This window comes from Notamacropus eugenii, chromosome 6 (genome assembly GCF_028372415.1).
Source record: "Notamacropus eugenii isolate mMacEug1 chromosome 6, mMacEug1.pri_v2, whole genome shotgun sequence".
Classification (NCBI taxonomy): Eukaryota; Metazoa; Chordata; class Mammalia; order Diprotodontia; family Macropodidae; genus Notamacropus; species Notamacropus eugenii.
In genome coordinates this window covers 366,525,046-366,527,046 of record NC_092877.1, presented here as the reverse complement: position 1 = coordinate 366,527,046, position 2,001 = coordinate 366,525,046, and the positions used below count along the sequence as shown (strand labels likewise).

The window sequence follows — 2,001 nt, the reverse complement described above, 5'->3', positions numbered from 1 at the left end:
CACTGGATTGGGAATTAGAATCATCTTCATGAGTTCAAATCTGACCTCAGACCCTTACTAGCTGTGTGACTCTGGGCAAGTCATTTGACTCAGTTTCCTCATCTGTCAAAAGAGCTGGAGAGGGAAATGGAAAACTCCTAGTATTTTTGCCAAGAAAACTAAAAAATGGGGTCATGAAGAGTTAGACACAACTGAAACAACTTAAGAACAGCAAAACTGGAGAGGTTAAGTGGCTTGCCTAGGGTCAAATAGCTTATATCAGAGATAGGAAGAATTTAGGATTAGTTCAAATTAAAATCTCCTTAATCCAGAGGTTGGCTCTCTACTCTCTGGAGGTTCTCAAAATGTTGTCCAGAGATCCTGGAGACCTTTTCAGGAAATCCACAAGTTCAAAGCTATTTTTTTTTTTTGCACTGAATGTGGTGACTTTATTGATGGTACACGATACAGGACTCTAGGCTTCTCCCCCCTACTACAGGGGTGTATTGGGACAAGGATGTGAATGGGACAGGGTATCCCCAGTAGAGGAACATAAGTTAGGAATGTGGGCTCCCCAGTGGTGGAACTCCTTTTTTGACTGGGGATGAAGATCCATGGCTTTCCACTTTACTCCTTGGAGGCCACGTAGACCATGAGGTCCACTACACGGTTGCTGTAACCATACTCATTGTCATACCAAGAAATGAGCTTGACAAAGTGGTCATTGAGGGCAATACCAGAGCCAGCATCAAAGGTGGAAGAGTGGGTGTTGCTGTTAAAGTCACAGGACACAACCTGGTCCTCTGTGTAGCCCAAGATGCCCTTCAAGGGTCCCTCTGATGCCTGCTTCACCACTTTCTTGATGTCATCATATTTGGCAGGTTTCTCCAGGCGGCAGGTCAGATCCACAACAGATACACTGGGAGTAGGAACGCGGAAGGCCATGCTTGTGAGCTTCCCATTCAGCTCAGGTATGACCTTGCCTATAGCCTTAGCAGCACCAGTGGAAGCAAGGATGATGTTTTGGGCAGCACCATGCCCATCACGCCACAGCTTACCAGAGGGGACATCTACTGTCTTCTGGGTAGCAGTAATGGCATGGACTGTAGTCATGAGTCCTTCCACAATGCCAAAGTTGTCATGAATGACCCTGGCCAAGGGAGCCAAGCAGTTGGTAGTGCAGGAAGCATTACTGACAATCTTAAGGGAATTATCATATTTCTCATGGTTCACTCCCATCACGAACATTGGGGCATCAGCAGAAGGGGCAGAGATGATGACCCTCTTGGCTCCACCCTTCAAGTGAGCCCCAGTCTTTTCCATGGTGGTAAAGACTCCAGTGGACTCTACAACAAACTCAGCTCCAGCATCTCCCCATTTGATATTGGTGGGATCCCTCTCCTGGAAGATGGTAATGGCTTTTCCATTGATCACCAGCTTCCCATTCTCAGCCTTGACAGTGCCCTTGAGCTTGCCATGGGTGGAGTCATATTGAAACATATAAACCATGTAGTTGAGGTCAATGAAAGGGTCATTGATGGCCACGATGTCTATTCTACCTGAGGTGAATGCAGCCCTAGTCACCAGGCACCCAATACGGCCAAATCCGTTGACTCCGACCTTCACCATGTTGTTTCTGGGATGCGACTGAAGTAGCAGATCCTGGCACCAAGCTTGGGAGAAAAGCTGAAAGCCCAAAGCTATTTTCATAACACTAAGAAGATTTAATGTCTAATATGGGAAAGTTTGTCACACATGGTAGTGCTATCCCTATGGTCTTTCTACCAAAAATGGGAGGGTAACTAGGTTTAGGATGATCAAAGCTAACCCCAGAGAAAAAGTCTGGGACTAATCCTCATGGAACTGGTAATTAATCGTTGCCTCTCTGGTTCAGTCTATTAGCCGATCACCTGTTGTTCATTGGGTTTATAGCTTAAAATAAACCAGCTTTGCTGGGATGCCCTGGTGGGATCAGATTGAGACACTTCTGAAGGATAGAGCGCAAATATTTTCAGTTATTGC

At 46.0% G+C, this 2,001-nt stretch overlaps 1 protein-coding gene across 1 annotated transcript; it reads right to left on the bottom strand.

The window, feature by feature from the left end:
* Positions 1-507: 507 nt before the first annotated feature.
* LOC140510195 (glyceraldehyde-3-phosphate dehydrogenase-like) lies at positions 508-1,674 on the bottom strand. Its single transcript, XM_072618624.1, has one exon. It carries the CDS (start codon positions 1,606-1,608, stop codon positions 607-609), a length of 1,002 nt encoding a protein of 333 aa, XP_072474725.1. The 5' UTR covers positions 1,609-1,674; the 3' UTR covers positions 508-606.
* Positions 1,675-2,001: the final 327 nt, after the last annotated feature.

Bases quoted from the DNA above. Each gene is read 5' to 3' on its own strand.
- LOC140510195 (XM_072618624.1), bottom strand. From the start codon at position 1,608: ATGGTGAAGGTCGGAGTCAACGGATTTGGCCGTATTGGGTGCCTGGTG.